This window comes from Bos indicus x Bos taurus, chromosome 22 (genome assembly GCF_003369695.1).
Source record: "Bos indicus x Bos taurus breed Angus x Brahman F1 hybrid chromosome 22, Bos_hybrid_MaternalHap_v2.0, whole genome shotgun sequence".
NCBI classification, from domain to species: domain Eukaryota; kingdom Metazoa; phylum Chordata; class Mammalia; order Artiodactyla; family Bovidae; genus Bos; species Bos indicus x Bos taurus.
In genome coordinates, this window is record NC_040097.1 from 906,524 (window position 1) to 921,961 (window position 15,438).

The window sequence follows — 15,438 nt, forward strand, 5'->3', positions numbered from 1 at the left end:
TTGCTGATTCCTAGAATGTCGACGTTCACTCTTGCCATCTCCTGTTTGACCACTTCCAATTTGCCTTGATTCATGGACCTGACATTCCAGGTTCCTATGCAATATTGCTCTTCGCAGCATCGGACCTTGCTTCTATCACCAGTCACATCCACAACTGGGTATTGTTTTTGCTTTGGCTCCATCCCTTCATTCTTTCTGGAGTTATTTCTCCACTGATCTCCAGCATATGGGGCACCTACTGACCTGGGGAGTTTCTCTTTCAGTATCCTATCATTTTGCCTTTTCATACTGTTCATGGGGTTCTCAAGGCAAGAATACTGAAGTGGTTTGCCATTCCCTTCTCCAGTGGACCACATTCTGTCAGACCTCTCCACCATGACCCGCCCGTCTTGGGTGGCCCCACGGGCATGGCTTAGTTTCATTGAGTTAGACAAGGCTGTGGTCCTAGTGTGATTAGATTGACTAGTTTTCTGTGAGTATGGTTTCAGTGTGTCTGCCCTCTGATGCCCTCTTGCAACACCTACTGTCTTACTTGGGTTTGTCTTACCTTGGACTTGGGGTATCTCTTCATGGCTGCTCCAGCAAAGCGCAGCTGCTGTTCCTTACCTTGGACGAGGGGTATCTCCTCACCGCCGCCCCTTCTGACCTTGAACGTGGATAGCTCCTCTAGGCCCTCCTGCGCCTACGCAGCCACCGCTCCTTGGAGGTGCGGTTGCTCCTCCCAGCCGGTGCGGGGTAGGTCCTCCCAGCTGCTGCCCCTGGCCTCAGGCGTGGGGTAGCTCCTCTCGGCCGTTCCTGCGCTGTCACAGCCTGGCACTCTCGGCCGCCACCCCTGACCTCGGACATGGGATAACTCCTCTTAGCCGCCTCCCCTCGGGCATGGGGTCCTCCCAGCTTCTGCAGAAATGGTATGAACCTAACAGAAGCAGAAGATATTAAGAAGAGGTGGCAAAAATACACAGAAGAACTGTACAAAAAAGATCTTAATGACCCAGATAATCACGATGGTGTTATCACTCACCTAGAGCCAGATATCCTGGAATGTGAAGTCAAGTGGGCCTTAGAAAGCATCACTACGAACAAAGCTAGTGGAGGTGATGGAATTCCAGTTGAGCTATTTCACATCCTGAAAGATGATGCTGTGAAAGTGCTGCACTCAATATGCCAGCAAATTTGGAAAACTCAACAGTGCCCACAGGACTGGAAAAGGTCAGTTTTCACTCCAATCCCAAAGAAAGGCAATGCCAAAGAATGCTCAAACTACCGCATAGTTGCACTCATCTCACACGCTAGTAAAGCAATGCTCAAAATTCTTCAAGCCAGGCTTCAGCAATACTTGAACCGTGAATTTACAGATGTTTAAGCTCGTTTTAGAAAAGGCAGAGGAACCAGAGATCAAATTGCCAACATCCGCTGGATCATCGAAAAGGCAAGAGAGTTCCAGAAAAGCATCTATTTCTGCTTTATTGACTATGCCAAAGCCTTTGACTGTGTGGATCACAATAAACTGAAAAATTCTGAAAGAGATGGGAATACCAGACCACCTGACCTGCCTGTTGAGAAACCTATATGCAGATCAGGAAGCAACAGTTAGATCTGGACGTGGAACAACAGACTGGTTCCAGATAGGAAAAGGAGTACGTCAAGGCTGTATATTGTCACCCTGCTTATTTAAATTCTATGCAGAGTACATTATGAGAAACGCTGAGCTGGAAGAAGCACAAGCTGGAATCAAGATTGCCGGGAGAAATATCAATAACCTCAGATATGCAGATGACACCACCCTTATGGCAGAAAGTGAAGAGGAACTCAAAAGCCTCTTGATGAAGGTGAAAGAGGAGAGTGAAAAAGTTGGCTTAAAACTCAACATTCAGAAAACGAAGATCATGGCATCCGGTCCCACCACTTCATGGGAAATAGATGGGGAAACAGTGGAAACAGTGTCAGACTTTATTTTTGGGGGCTCCAAAATCACTGCAGATGGTGACTGCAGCCATGAAATTAAAAGATGCTTACTCCTTGGAAGAAAAGTTATGACCAACGTAGATAGCATATTGAAAAGCAGAGACATTACTTTGTCAACAAAGGTCCGTCTAGTCAAGGCTATGGTTTTTCCAGTGGTCATGTATGGATGTGAGAGTTGGACTGTGAAGAAAGCTGAGCTCCGAAGAATGGATGCTTTTGAACTGTGGTGTTGGAGAAGACTCTTGAGAGTCCCTTGGACTGCAAGGAGATCCAACCAGTCCATTCTGAACGAGATCAGCCCTGGGATTTCTTTGGAAGGAATGATGCTAAAGCTGAAACTCCAGTACTTTGGCCACCTCATGCGAAGAGTTGACTCATTGGAAAAGACTCTGATGCTGGGAGGGATTGGGGGCAGGAGGAGAAGGGGACGACAGAGGATGAGATGGCTGGATGGCATCACTGACTCCATGGACGTGAGTCTGAGTGAACTCCGGGAGATGGTGATGGACAGGGAGGCCTGGCGTGCTGCAATTCATGGCGTTGGAAAGAGTCAGACACAACTGAGCGACTAAACTGAACTGAAGTGAATCTCCTCTGGCAGACTGAAGGATTTGTTTTCATCCTGTCCCAGTTGGACCTCTTTCCCCTTTTCATAATTAACAGGTTTTACTGTGCATTTCTTCATACCCTCTGTTAAACAGTTAATCGTATAATCCCGTCTGTCTGTCAGTGGAATTCAGCTGGTAAGTCCACTGTGGGTCTCCTCAGGGACAGTGTCATTCCTGCCTGGTGCACTGCATAGTCCTGTTGGTCTGTGTGGGCTCTGACTGCCAGTATTACAGGCTGCTTTTCCTCGGGAGTGCAGCAGTGGGTTGGTAAGACCTGTAAGTCCTCCCAGGTGAGATCAAAAGATCTCACTAGTCGGGTAAATTCCCTTGTAAAAGTTCAGTATCCTCAGGAAAACTTCCCAACTTGTCCTTTGCCAGATTTAGATACTGAGAAAAGTACATAGACTCATACTGTTTCTTGATTTCCACCAGGAGCTTCTCTCAGGGGCAGAACTGTAGGGCCCTTGGTTTGTAACTCACACAGTGCTCACTGACCTAAGGGTGGGCCTCTTGGGTAGGGGAGGGGCTCCTACCTGCTTCTGGGGCTGTGGCCCCTCCCAGGGGTTGGGTGGTAGCTCTGGCTCCTTGTGCAGGGTGTGGCTTTCAGGAGGCCCCTCCTTGAGGGTAGAGCAGTTAAAATGTTTATGTTCTTACAGGAGTTAATCCCTCTACATGCCTGTTTCTGCTAGAACTACAGGTGCCTTAGGTCCCTTTTGGGTCTCATTCCCTAAATACAAGGAAAATTTGGGCATACGGGAACTCACCCCATTTAGATTTTCTTCTGCAGTATAAATCTAACTGCAATATAGTATCATAACTCAGGGACCTATTTAGTGGCCACTTTTTTGGCTTCCTAACTCATCCTGGCCAAACATGATTACATAGTCTAATCAGGTTTTTTTCTTGTTAATCCCTAGTGTCTGAATTTTTCCCAGTCCTGGAGGATATAGTCCAGAGGGGTACTGTTTGGGATTGAGGCAATCTGACCCATTTCAGACCCAAACCTGAGAAGATGTTCCTGTTTCCCATGCTATCCACATTTCTGCTCTTAAGTCAAAACCCACTGTACAATTTGGTCAAGATTTGCACTTAGGATTTTAGATGCTGTCCCTTCCAAGGTAGTCTCTCAGCCAGCTTAGTGACTAAAACTTGTTGCAAAGAAACAGTACAGAGGGTGTCTCCAGTGATGCTGTCAATGAGCGGGAGCTGGTCTCACTGTAAGTCGGGAACAAAGGGCGAGCGCATGTAAGGGTGAGAGTGAGGGGAGTAGAAGCAATAAAACGCACACCTTGGCGGCCACACAGGTCTTCTGGGGTTAACAGAAGAGAGAAAGAAAGAGAGCAGAGTGAATAAGAATGTGGGGGAAAACCTTCAGTGTCAAGGAGAAGACATAGATTTTAACAGTTCTGTTCCTGCTGCTGGGTGGGCATAAGCATACCGGGTTGACCCTCTGGTCAAAAAGAAGCAGACGTCAGCTGAGTGTCTTCCCCAGGATAACTGGCTCAAGGCCTCCCCCGGGCCTCTTCAGGACCGAGACCTGAGTTTAAACCTTCTCTTACCTTCCTGCTGGCCCTTTGTGGCTGCCAGCTGAAACCATTCCCCTCAGATTGGAACCTGAACCCATGTTCTGGGACTCAGACCTGCCCAAGATCCTGCTTGGGACTTGAACCTGATCAAAACCCTGCTCACTGAGGCTCAGGTTCCTTGTGTCTCAGCACAGAAGGAAATCAGTGAGAGGCAAAGTGATAGGCAAGGAACAGATTGATTTGCACCGGACACTTGTAACTAACTTGGGCAGGCGAGGGGGCTCTGCCCGGGGGTTACTGGGGCTTCCATTTCGTAGTGGGAAGGGGGAGGGGACAAGACCACCTTCTTCAAACCGAAGGGCAGTGACATTTCCCTCCACTTCAGGGCCTGGGGCATACTTCCTGCTTTCGTTTATTGCCTTATTGTTAAGCAAGCATTAACTTACACTCACCTCCTAAAGTTTCCTAGGTTTTCCTCTTATCTGAGGACCCATACTAGGACTTTTTATAGTCCTTCTACTAGGCTTCCCCAGTGGCTTAGTGCTAAAGAGTCTGCCTGCAATGCAGGAGACTCAGGTTCAATCCCTGGGGTTGGAAAGATCCCTGGAGAAGGAAATGGCAACTCACTTCAGCATGCTTGCCTGGGAAATCCCACGGACAGAGGAGTCTGGCGGGCTACAGTCCATGGGGTCGCAAGCGAGCAAGCAGCAGCTGGGATTTCTACAACTCCACGTGTAACTCTGCCAGTCTGCCCCTGTCACTGCTGTGCTGAGACTGTGTGTAACCTCCAGGTGGCCTCTCTGTTTCTGCCGGTCCCGTGAAAGTCCTGCAGTCAAATCCCGCTGGCCTTCAAAGTCAGATTCTCTGAGGAGTCCTACTCCCGTTACTGGACCCCCAGGTTGGGAAGCCTAACGTGAGGCTGAGAACCTTCCCTCCAGTGGAAGAACTTCTGTGTGTACTTGTTCTCCAGTTTGTGGGTTGCCCGCCCGGTGGGGTTTAATTTTGCTGTGATGGCCCCCTCCCACCCGCTCATTGCCACTTCCCCTTTGTCTCTGGCTGTGGTGTCTTGCTCGGTGGCTCCAGTGTCTCCTGTGCACAGTCACTCAGCAGTGAGCCGTGGTTTTGGCGCGCTCCTGAGGAGAGCATGTCCTGCGCTCTGCTGTCTCCTGTGAGTGCTCTTAAAACTGGCAAACCCAGAGTCTTCACAAGAGGACGTAAGTGACAACGGAAGGATTGAGAATAAGGGATAGTTACGGTTTTAGCTGCAGGAAAGAAAGGCAAATTGGGGCACCTAAGAGAACATGTAGATTCCCGCCCCCCCACCGCGAGGGAGATGCTCCCCAGGTTTGCCTCTCTTAGAGGATAAAACAGAAATGGGCTTAGGTTGTAAGTGAGCCATCCCAGTTGAGCTTAAGGAAATTGGGGGGGAGGGGAAGCCAACGACACACAAATGCCTCCCAAAACGTGATCTTGAAGAGGATTGCAGCCCATCATTGTAGACATATTCTAGAAACTCTCTGCTGAGTAAATTTATCCTTACGTGTACGTAATTCTGCCGTGTGTAGTCTGTGCAGTTTTGTATTGACATAGGATGAATAAGAAATAAGCTTTATTGAGTCACCGTTACGATAACTTACAGCCTCACAGCCGTCATGCCGTGGCCAAGGGAACCTCCCAGGTCCTTCTGCTGGCAGGGCCCAGGACTCCTTGGGGTCCTGCCACAGCCACACCCGAGCACACCAGCCACAGCCTGTGTGCTTTGAGCTCAGGGGTGCACAACCTGCAGGTGACCTTAGGGGAGGGTCAGAGCCTCTGTGGGCCTGGGGCTGTGCATCCCTTGTGTCACTCATTATAGCCTCACACCCCCGAGAGGTGGCTGTGCTGAGCCCTGGGACTGGTCACCAGAATTTAAAATCCGCCTGCAGAACTCTGAAGCTTGACCTTGGCTATTATATGTCAGCTAGGCTGGCGAAGGAGCCCAGTTTCAAAGGGGCCAGGACCACGGGTGTGAAGCTGCCACATCAGCTGGCCCCTGTGGTGTCTGAAGCCCCTTCTGGCCCTGCCTGGCTGGCTGGGAACGTGTTTTCAGAGACTAGCTCTGCCTACACAGGAGCCTGAGATTGGCAGCCTTACAGCTGCGACGGGTCGGGCCTCACAACGCAGAGGAAGTGTCCGCCTTCCTCCGAGCTTTGTTTCTGCACCCCTTACAGAAGGGCTGTGGGCCGTGACTGGGATGTGCAGGCCTGATGTTCCCCATAGCTCAGGGGAGATGTCATTTCCAACAACCGCCACCTGGGGGCGCTGCCACTCCTCAGCACGTCAGCCAGTGCATCTGCAGGGAAGCTAATGGGGAGGGGATTGAGTGAGTTCCCAGGTGGGCCTCTCGTGTCTCAGGGACAGTGAGGAGACCTGGCTGGCTGGCTGGCCAAGCCCTGGGCAGCTTAGCCATCCCTTGATCTTCATACACTGAGACCTAGCTGGAGCCTCCCCTAGGTGGCATGGGCTGTGAGGGACCCTTCCTGACTCTGGTGCCCGAGTTGTGATGCCTGTCCAGGGCACAGGGACAAGCTTTGATGTCCTTATACGCTGAGTTCAAAGTGTCTCCTGGGCATCTCTGCTTGTTCAAATCTGTGTCCAGGTGAGAAGTATGTTTGTCCTTGACAGACTTTCGGGGTTTGTGGGACCTGACTCCACACCCCTGAAGTAGATGGAACGGGAAGACAAAAACTAGAGTAATAAGCAGGGTGGAGCCCCGCTCTCTGTGGCCACAGGGCTGTCAGTGGACGGTCTTCGTGGTCTGAGGCGTCGTGCAATCCTGCGATGGTGTTTCAGGACATGATCCAGCTCTGGGAGATGGTCGTGTATGGGAGACAGAGGTGTCCAGCAGACGGTGTTGTTCCAGGAGGAGGTGGTGCATCAGGAGATGATGATGTTTAGGAGATGGTGGTGTCCAGGATTTGGTGGTGCTCTGGGAAACTGTGGTGTCTTGGAAGAATGGTGCTTCAGGAAAGGTGGCGCTCCAGGGGAAGTGGGGTCCGGGAGACGGTAGTGTCCAGGGAAAATAGTGTTCTGGGAGACAGTGGTGCTCCAGGTGACAGTGAATCCAGGTAAAATGGTGGTCCAGATGATGGTGCTCAGGACTGGGTGGTGTTCCAGGAGACAGTAGTACTGAAAAGATGGTGGTGGGAGACTGGTGCTTCAGGAGAGAGTAGTATGCAGGAGGTGGTGGTGTCCAGGAAACGGTGCTGCTCAGGAGACGGAGGTGTCCAGGAGACAGTGGTGGCTCAGTAGACAGAGGTGCTTAGGACACGGATGTGTCCACGAGACTTTGGTACTCCAGGAGATGGGGATGTTAGCAGAATATGGTACTCCAGGAAATGGCAGAGCTTAGGAGAGGGTGCTACTCGGGACGGTGGTGTTCAGGACACAGTGCTGCTGAGGAGACAGTGGAGTCAAGGAGTCTAGTGCTCCAGGAGACAGTGGTGCTCAGGAGACAGTGGTGTCCAGGAGATAACAGTGCTCAGAAGATAATGGTCTCCAGAAGACAGTGCTGCATAGCAGACAGCGGTCTCCAGGACTGTGTCCGGGAGACGGTGGCGCACCAGGAGACAGTATATCAAGAAGACAGTGGTGCTCCAGGAGACAGTGGTGCTTCAGGAGATGGTGGTGTCCTGAAAACAACGATGCTCCAGGAGAAGGTGGTGTCCAGGAGAGTATACTGCCCCAAGAGATGATCATGCTCCAGGAGACCACTGTGCTTAGGAGACAGTCACAGTTCAGTCGCTCAGTGCTGCGACCCCATGGACTGCAGCACGCCATGCTTCCATGTCTATCACCAACTCCCGGAGCCCACTCAAACTCACGTCCATTACATCGGTGATGCCGTCCAACCATCTCATCGTCTGTTGTCCCCTTCTCCTCCTGCCTTCCATCTTTCCCAGCATCAGGGTCTTTTCCAATAAGTCGGTTCTTCGCATCAGGTGGCCAAAGTATTGAAGTTTCAGCTTTGGCATTAGTCCTTCCAATGAATATTCAGCAGTCTGAATATTGGCTCTCCTTGCAGTCCAAGGGACTCTCAAGAGTCTTTTCCGGCACCGTAGTTCAAAAGCGTCAATTCTTCGGCACTCAGCTTTATTTATAGCCCAATTCTCACATCCACACATGACCACTGGAAAAACCGTAGCTTTAGTATCCGAGATAATATGGTACTTCAGGAAACAGTAATATTCAGGAGAGCGTAGTGCTACAGGACGTGCTGGTATCCATGAGACAATTATGTTTAGGACACACTGGTGTTAAGGAGACTGGAGCTCCAGGAGACAATGATTCTCAGGAGATGGTGGTGTCCAGGAGACTACGGTGCTCAGGAGACAATGGTGTCCAAGAGACTGTGGTGGTCCATGAGTCGGTGGTATCCAAAAGAAAGTGGTGCACAGGAGAGAGTGAAGTCCAAGAGACAGTGGTGCTCCAGGAGACAATTGTGTCCAGGAGACAGTTGTGTCCAGAAGACAGTGGTGCACAGAAGACAACTGTGTTTAGGAAATAGTGGTGGTGCAGGAGACTGTGGTATTCCAGGAGACAGTGGTGTCAGGAGACCGTGGTGCTCTAAAGATGGTGCTGTCCAAATGACAAAGGTGCTCCAGGACACGGTGGTGTCCAGAAGACAGTGGTGTCCAGGAGACAGTGCTCCAGGAGAAAGTCAAATCTGGGAGACTGTGCTGCTCTACAAGATGATGGTGCTCAGGAGAGCCATGATACTCAGGAAACATTGTTGCTCCAGGAGATGGTGGGGTCCAGGAGACAATGCTGATCAGTAGCCATGGTTCCCAGGAGAGAGTGGTGCAGAGGAGACAGTGGTCTCAGGAAATGTTGCTTTCCATGAGACAGTGGTGCTCCAGGAGAAAGCAGTATCTAGAGGACTGTGGTGATCCAGGAGACGGTGGTACTCCAGGAGAGCATGGTGCACAGAAAGCATTGTTGCTACAGGAGACAGTGGTGCTCCAGACATGGTAAAATCCAGGAGATAGTGGGGCTCAGGAGACATTGGTGTCCAGTAGACAGGAGTTTTACAGGAGATGGTAGCGCCCAAGAGACAGTGGTGCTTAGGAGAGGATGGTGTCCAGAGACGGTGGTACCCAGGAGACAGTGGTACTCAGAACATGGTGGTATTGAAGGGAATATGGAGCTCTGGAAGTCTATGGTGTTCACGAGATGTTGTTGCTCTCAGAGACGGTGGTGCTCAGGAGAAGCTACGTCCAGGATATAATGGTGCATAAGAGACATATCATTAATCTCAGATAAGCAGATGTCGCCACGTCTATGGCAGAAAGCAAAGAACTAAAGAGCCTCTTGATGAAAGTGAAAGAGAAGAATAAAAAAGTTGGCTTAAAACTCAACATTCAGAAAACTAAGATCATGGCATCTGGTCCCATCAGTTCATGGCAAATAGATGGGGAAACAGTGGAAACGGTAAGAGACTTTATTTTCTTGGGCTCTAAAATCACTGCAGATGGTGACTGCAGCCATGAAATTCAAAGACGCTTGCTCCTTAGAAGAAAAGTTATGACCAACTAGACAGTATATTAAAAACTAGAGACATTACTTTGCCAACAAAGGTCCATCTAGTCAAAGCTATGGTTTTTCCAGTATTCATGTATGGATGTGAGAGTTGGACTCTAAAGAAAGCTGAGCATCGAAGAATGGATGCTTTTGAACTGTGGTGTTGGAGAAGACTCTTGAGAGTCCCTTGGACTGCAAGGAGATCCAACCAGTCCATCCTAAAGGAAATCAGTCCTGAATGTTCACTGGAAGGACTGAGGCTGAAGCTGAAGTTCCAGTACTCTGGCCACCTGATGCGAAGAACTGGCTCCTTGGAAGAGACCCTGCTGCTGGGAAAGATTGAGGGCAGGAGGAGAAAGGGACGACAGAGGATGAGATGGCTGGATGGCATCACTGACTTGATGGACGTGAGTCTGAGTGAACTCTGGGAGTTGGTGATGGACAGGGAGGCCTGGCGTGCTGCAGTGCATGGGTCGCAAGGAGTCGGACACGACTGAGAGACATTGGTGTCCAGTAGACAATGGTGCTCAAGAGGTGGTGGTATCTAGGAGACCATGGTACACAAGAGACAGTATTATGCATGAGACAGTGGTGATTTAAGAGATGTTGGTGTCCAGGGGACAGTGGTGCTCAGGAGACGTTGGTTTCCAGGACATGATGCTTTTCCAGGAGACTGTGGGTCTCCAGGAGATAGTGGTATTCAGGAGACCATGGTGCTCAAGGAGACTATGATGCTCAGGAGACATTGTCACTCTGGGAGACAATGGTGTTCAGGAGACAGTGGAGTTCAAGAGAGAGTGCTACTCAGTAGACAGTGCTGCCAAGGAGACAATGATGCTCAGGAGACAGTGGTGTCCAGGAGACTGTGGTGCGCAGGAGACAGTATTCTGCATGAGACACTGGTGTTCCAGAAGATGATAATGTCTAGGAGACCATGGTGCTCACTAGAGAGTGCTGCTCAGGAGAAAGCGGTGTTCAGGAAATCGTGGTTTTGAAGAGATGGTACTCAAACAGCCTGTGGTGCTCAGGAGATACTGTTGGTCTAGAAGACAGTGGTGCTTCGGAGAGGGTCAGGTTCAGACAACAACGGTACGCCAAAGACAGTGTTGCCCAGGAGACAGTGGTGTCCAGGAGACCATGGCACACAGTAGTCAGTGTTCTGCATGAGACTCCGGTGCTCCAGGAGATGATAGTGTCCAGGAGAAAATGGTGCTCACTTTCCAGTGCTTGCCAGGAAGCAGTGGTGCTCCTGGTTATGGAGGCGTCCAGGAGACAGTGGTGTTCAGGAGATGGTGTTGTCAATAGACACTGGCGCTCCTGGAGACAATGGTGTCCAAAAGACCATGGAACTCAAGGAGGCGGTGATGTCCAGGAGACCATGATGCACAGGAGACAGTGTTCTGCAAGAGACACAGGTGCTCCCAGGAAAGTGATATCCAGGAGACTTTGGTGCTCTAGGAGACGGTGGTGCTTACTAGACAGTGCTGCCAGGGAGACAGTGGTGCTCAGACAATGGTGCTGAGGAGACAGTGGTGTCAAGCAGACAGTACTTCAAAGGAGACAGAGGTGTGCATGAGAGAATGTTGCTCTAGAAGAAAGTCATGTCTAGAAGACTATGATGTTTGAGGACACAGTGGTACTCCAGGAGGCTACAATACTCAATAAACATTGTTGCTGCAGGAGGCAATGGGCTCAGGACGGTGGGTTCCAGGAGCCGATGGTGCTCAGTAGACATATGCTCCAGGAGACTGTGGTGCTCCAGGAGATGATGGAGTACTCAGGAAACATTGCTGCTTTGGGAGACAGTAGACACAGGAGATGGTGGGGTCCTGGAGATGGTGGTGCTCCAGTAGAAATTGGTGTCTAGGAGACTGTTATGGTCCAGGAAATGGGGGTGTTCCAGAAGAAAATGATACTCAGGAAACTTTGTTGCTCTGGGAGACAGTGGAATCAGGAGATGGTGGAGTTCAGGAGACAGTGTTGCTCAGTAGACATGGTGCCTAAATGACAGAGGTCCTCCAGACACTGGGGAGTGCTCCAGGAGACTGCTGCCAGGGGACTCTGGTGGTCCTAGAGACAGTGCTGTGCAGGAAACAGGGGTGCCCCAGGAGAGAGTGGAGTCTAGACACTGTGACGCTCCAGGAGACTGCGGTGATCCAAAGGTGGTGGGATCCAGGAGACTGGTGCACACAGACAGCGGTGTCCGGGACGCGCTTTTGTTCAGGACATGGTGCTGTCATGAGACTGTGGTGCAGGGTACTGAGTGAGACAGTGGTGGTAGAAGAGAAAGCGGCGTCCAGGAGACAGTTGTGTCCAGGACAGATGTTGGTTCAGAACACAGTGGTATACTGGATACATGTTCAGGAGACAGTGGTGTCCAGGAGACAGAGCTGTCCAGGAGAGAGAGTGCTCTGGGGACAGTGGCATCCTGCAGACAGTAGTGCACAGGAGATGGGTGTCCAGCACAGAGTGGTGCTCCAGAAGACAGTGGTGCTCAGGAGACATTGCTGCTTCGGGAGACCGTAGACGGTTGGATGGCATCACCAACTCAATGGACATGAGTTTGAGTAAGCTCCGGGAGTTGGTGATGGACAGGGAGGCCTGGCGTGACAGTTCCAAGTAAGCTTCCCTCAGGATTTTGAGCACACCTTTCCTTCTTGCAGTCTAGTGTAGTTGACTAGAAGCCTGACGAGAGTCTGTTCCCTGTTGCTTTGTAGGCAGCCCATTTGTCCTCCGAGAGCTGGCGTGTCCTGAGAGTGAGGCTGGGGCTGAGCCCGCCGCTGTTCCCAGCCTGAGGGCTCATTCTGTGAGGCCTGGACTCGGGGTGTTTCTGTCTTGTTGAAGATGACAGTAACTAGACCTACCGACACTGATCGCCTTTACCCCTTAGCTTATTTCCCTTTTGCTTTTGCTCTGATGACTTTTCTTCAAGCTGTTCTATCAAAAGTTCACATACATTGAAATGATTTTTAGTTTCCAAGAACTGTTCTTTTACTTAATTTATATTGTAATTGAAGGATAATTGTTTTACACAATTCCGTTCTTTTCTGTCAAACCTCAACATGGATCAGCCGTAGGTCTACACACGTGCCCTCCCTTTTGAACCCCCCTCCCATCTCCTGCCCCATCCCCCTCGCCCAGGTTGGTACAGAGCCCCTGTTTGAGTTCCCATTCCCGTTGGCTCTCTAGTTTACATAGGGTGATGGAAGCCTCCATGCTACTCTCGCCGCACGTCTCGCCTTCGCCCCCGCTCTCTCCATGTCCAAAAGTCTGTTCTCCGTGTCTGTTTCTCCATTGCTGCCCTGCAAATAAATCCGAGACCTTTGCTTTTTAAAAGACTGCTTGCCTTTGTTACTCTGCTCTTGCTTTAGGGAAGCGGTGTGTCTGTGTCTTTCTGAGGAGCTAGGATGCGTTGCAGCGTTGTCTTCTGCCCTCTGAGCTTTGGGTTCTGTGTCCTCACTAAACCCACAGCACTTCCCTCTCCTTGATTCTGACAGAGAGAACTTCCCTCTTCCACTGCTGACTTTCCTCTTTATTTTGGTTGAGAGGTTATCTGATTCTCTGAGCTCATCTGCTTTCCATGTTAACAGAAATTTATCTGTGTTTTTAGACTTTTATTTTCATGGTGTAAAACAGTTGTCTCTTTTGTCAGAAATTTGGGAGGAGGAGGAGGAGGAGGCTGAGCAGCTCAGTCACCCCCGTAGACCTTTCCCAGCCCCGGTTCTACGGTGTTTCAGAACTTTGATGTTTATTATTATTATTACTTTTAGCTTCCGTAAAATTTCATTCTTTAATTAGATAAATTAAGATTTTTAGTTGGAGTTTTATGTTGGTGACGTTTATTATTCTGAAACAAAGTGGGGCCGCCAATGTCTGTTGCTACCTAGATGTAGACTCTGACATTTTGAATGAGTTTCCAAACAAACTGGCCTGTGCTTTTCACATCTCGTTGAGAAGACAGATGTCCCAGTCTCCAGGAGGCGTCCGTTCTCAGGGGCTGGTGGGTGAGGAAGCACTCCTTCCCCGCCAGCAGTGGCGCTGAGAGCACGGGAAGACTCCAGACACTGGGGCTCAGCCTCTGCCCTCTGCCTCCTGGCATCATTCAGTTCAAAGCAGGAGCGCCGGTCAGGGATGGTGGTCATCACCTGCCCTGAGAGGGTCCTCAGACTCACATGGAAGACCCCCACCCCAGCCTGTTAGGAAAGGGGTGAAGCGTCATGATGGTTTTCAGGGGAGAGCGCAGACGAGGAGCCAGAGAGACATGGAGAGCCGGCTGCCAGAGCGGGGCGTAGATGGCCGCAGGCCCAGTCCCTGGGGCTTGTACACCGGGGCGGGGCGCACCACGTCGTTCCCATGAAGGAAGTGAGGGCCAGCCTGGGGCTCGTCCCCCAGCCCTATCTGTCCCCTCCAGTCCAGCCTGTTGCCCACGCCCTTCCCACGTGACCCACTGTCCACCGACCTCCCCACCATCCCCCTGAGGCTCTCTTGGATTTTTTATCATCTGCTCAGCAAATCCATGAACAATGAAGCTCTGGAATGAAATCTCCCTCTCTGTCCACAGATTATGCTTTTCCGGACCTGACTGAGAAGGCGGATCCCATGGACAACACGGGCCAGAGTCAGGAGACACCGAGTCTTGCCTCCCCGCTGCCCGGGGTGGACCTGGTGGGGCCGCCTTGGCACATGGCCCCCGGAGAGGAGGAGGAGCAGCTGCTGCCAGTGACCGGACCCCAGGAGGGTGCCCGAAGGCAGGCCCTGGGCTTCCTGCCGGCGGGCAGCAGCCGGGCCCTGGAGCCCCCTGAGCACCGGCCTGAGGAGTCAGGGGACCAGGCAGCCTCGGGGGGGGAGGCAGGCAGCAGCATGGAGCCCAGCCTGTCCCCGCCTGGGGTCAGCCTGAGTCCGGTGACCCTGAGGGGTCAGGACATGGCTGGCCGCGGGCCGGGGCCCACAGTGCTGCCGGCCGCAGGGCGCAGCAGCGTGTCTGAGGCCCCTCCGGAGCCCAGTGTGGAGGCCGCTGCTGCAGCTGCGGGCTTGGCCGGCTGGCCGGGCGCGGGGCCGTCCCCCGCTTCCTTCCCTCAGACGGTGGCTCCCGGTGGGGCTGAGGGCCCTGGCAGAGACGCCCTGCAGCCCGGAGGCTCGGCCTCTCTCCCGCTGGCCCCCGGAGGCACAGAGCTGACACCTTCTTCTGTGACTCTGGGGCGAGATGACCTCAGGCAGGAGCCCCAGGAAGGGCCAGCCAGGGCAGCTCCGTCCAGAAGGCCCTGGGACTCCACGCAGGTAGAGTGACTGTGCGGGGCGGGGGCGGGCAGGAAGCAGATTCTGGGGGCACTGCTCACGGCCCATCAGTGGCGTCCTCTCCACACTGGCCCGCCTACCCCCAGCCTTCCCCCCTCTCAGTTCAGGGTCCCCCTGCTTGTCACAGCTGCTGGGGGGCACTCCCGCCAGCCCCCTCCCCACCACAGCCCCCCACGTGTGCCGCCACCCTGCCATCCTCCCCACCCCATAAGTCACTCTCACATACCCCCAGCCTGGCCCACCCCGGCCCCAGAAGAAAAGGGGTGGTCCTGGGCGGTCAGCCTGGTGTCCGCCCACAGGTGCACTGTTCGCCCTTCAGAGCATTCCAGTTCCCTCTGCCCTGGAGCCTCTGGGCCCGCGCCTCCTGTCCCGAGAGAGCAGGTTGTGAGCTTTGGCTGGGCCGGGGGCTGTCAGTCGTGGAGGTGACGCAGCTGGTCTGCCCCCCAGCCGTCACAGCCACACTCGGCCTCGCCCTCCTCGCGTCT

General features: G+C 52.3%; 1 protein-coding gene across 1 annotated transcript in view; it reads left to right on the top strand.

Annotated features, from left to right (window-relative positions):
* The window catches only part of PODXL2 (podocalyxin like 2), a 50,510-nt gene that overhangs the window by 24,063 nt on the left and 11,009 nt on the right, over positions 1-15,438 (top strand). The window contains exon 3 of the mRNA XM_027523885.1: positions 14,220-14,935. Within this exon, the coding sequence (XP_027379686.1) occupies positions 14,220-14,935 (716 nt within the window). The remainder of the gene's footprint in view (positions 1-14,219; positions 14,936-15,438) is intronic.